Raw genomic sequence first — 2,201 nt, 5'->3', positions numbered from 1 at the left:
GTTGTTTAGGTAAATTACCTTCCGAGATGGAGTGGCTCGTGCAAGATGGGGATGTCTAACATGGCTGCCATTATTTGAACCAATGGGCTGAACGCTGCTGTGAATACTGGACCTCTCTTCTTAACGCACCACGACATTCCCACGAAGCATATTCCTGATCCGATCATCCCCTGGGTCGATGAGAATGGAACCATAAGAATTCTATAACAAATTTAGTCCTTAAACTACGAGAACTCCTTGTTGCATGCATGCAAATTGTGGCTCTGATTTGGTTGGGTTTGTGAAACTTACAGTGTACAAAACTGTGAGAATTTGAATCTTTCCGGTGAGAGCCCAAGCGGAGAGCTTTGCGCCGGTGGAGAGGCTCAAGACGGCGGATTGGACGGCGCCGAAGCCGGACATAATGGCAGTGCTCGAGTATTGATACGGATATCTCTTCCCGATGTTCGATTGCAACAGAAACCACGACGACCAGAGTAGAGTTCCAGCCACCAGAGCTATGCACCCCACCGTCCAACTCTCCGCCGTCTTCGTCTTCACCTTCCCACCGACGGCGTGTGCGACGTACGAAGCGTTCACCAATGCCGGCCCCTTGTACGTCGTCAATAGCACCGCGCCGGAGATGCACACCATCGTCCCAATCACCTTCGCTTTCCCACTGCAACATTTCAACTTCACCGACTCCAACCTGACCGGAGAAAATTTTTTATTAGCTCAACTTGGTCGGCGCCATAAATTTTTTCAAAAAAGAAAAAAAAAAAACATCAAGCTTAGGAGTTAAGGAAAAGACTGTGTTCTAGGTCCACTTTTAAAAAGCTGCTAAGTAAAAGCGTTTGAAGTACAGTCGAAATCGACTCGTTTGCCACGAGTCGAAAATTAACAAACTCGGGACAAAGAGAATCGATTCGATTGTTTAAAGTTAAGCTGTCAAGGGTCAGTTTGAAATGACTTTCCAGTTTCTAAACGGGCTCGAGCTAAATGTTTAGATACCCAAATGGGAGAGCAAGAAGAAAAGTGACGACAGGGACTATGTTGACAAATGCACAGGCGNGGGACAAAGAGAATCGATTCGATTGTTTAAAGTTAAGTTTTCAAGGGTCAGTTTGAAATGACTTTCCAATTTCTAAACGGGCTCGAGCTAAATGTTTAGATACCCAAATGGGAGAGCAAGGAGAAAAGTGACGACAGGGACTATGTTGACAAATGCACAGGCGAAAGTGGCAGAGGTATGTTGGATGCCGAGAAGAAAGCAGTATTGGGTGAGTGAAGCCCTGAAAGAAACAGAGAACAGAAATCAATGGACAAATGAACAGAAAAATAGGCCTAAAAAGAGAGATGATTGAGGTTTTAACTGACCCAACNACAGAAATCAATGGACAAATGAACAGAAAAAGAGGCCTAAAAAGAGAGATGATTGAGGTTTTAACTGACCCAACAATGGCGCTGAAGAACAAGTAACAGAGGATTCGAACAGAGAGATTGGCTCTGCCGTCCCTATAAACCCAAAAACCAGAGCAAAACAGAGCAAAAAGGATCATAAACCAGACGATACCCAGAANACAATGGCGCTGAAGAACAAGTAACAGAGGATTCGAACAGAGAGATTGGCTCTGCCGTCCCTATAAACCCAAAAAACAGAGTAAAACAGAGCAAAAAGGATCATAAACCAGACGATACCCAGAAGCCAAAAAGAAAGAACTGGTTATGAGAGATTACTTCTCGGCGAAGTAGGCAATGGGAGCCAAGGAAATAGCAGCAATGGAGAGACGATAAGTGATGAGAACCAAATGGTTCATTCCATGATCAAGAACTGTCTCGAGCAGAATATTCACGATGGCGAAAGCAAAATCTATGGCTACCATCACCATCAAAGGCTTGCAATCCTTTAAACCCTTCATTCTAAACAAACCCATCACTCCAAAATCCCAACTTTTCCCTTTCTTTTTTTGTTCTTCAAAAATTTGCTCAAACTTAGAAAGCTTCACAAAAGAGCAGCTCTCTGTTCTTGCTCTTGCTCTGTTCTTGTTCTTGGTCTGTGGGAGAAATTAAATGGAGTGATCCCAAGGGAGAGGGGGGGCTGATAAGCCTGTAGAATAAGTGGGCACAAAGCAAGATTAAAATTCCTTTAAATCACATCAATGTCTTTAAGCAACCACAACTTTCATATTTTATATTACAAAAAAATATAACTTTAATTGTCC

The 2,201-nt window shown here is 43.4% G+C and overlaps 1 protein-coding gene across 1 annotated transcript in view; it reads right to left on the bottom strand.

Annotated features, from left to right (window-relative positions):
* Positions 1-1,493, bottom strand: part of LOC111783930 (WAT1-related protein At3g30340-like) — a gene marked incomplete at both ends in the record, with an annotated part of 9,493 nt that extends 8,000 nt beyond the window's left edge. The window contains 3 exon segments of the mRNA XM_023664739.1: positions 314-688; positions 1,155-1,271; positions 1,432-1,493. Coding sequence (XP_023520507.1) covers positions 314-688; positions 1,155-1,271; positions 1,432-1,493 — 554 coding nt within the window.
* Between the last annotated feature and the right edge of the window lie 708 nt (positions 1,494-2,201).

The sequence above is a fragment of the Cucurbita pepo genome, unplaced genomic scaffold (assembly GCF_002806865.2).
Source record: "Cucurbita pepo subsp. pepo cultivar mu-cu-16 unplaced genomic scaffold, ASM280686v2 Cp4.1_scaffold000134, whole genome shotgun sequence".
In the NCBI taxonomy this organism is placed as follows: domain Eukaryota; kingdom Viridiplantae; phylum Streptophyta; class Magnoliopsida; order Cucurbitales; family Cucurbitaceae; genus Cucurbita; species Cucurbita pepo.
Note: the sequence above shows the minus strand (reverse complement) of the source record. Positions and strands in the feature narration are given on the sequence as shown.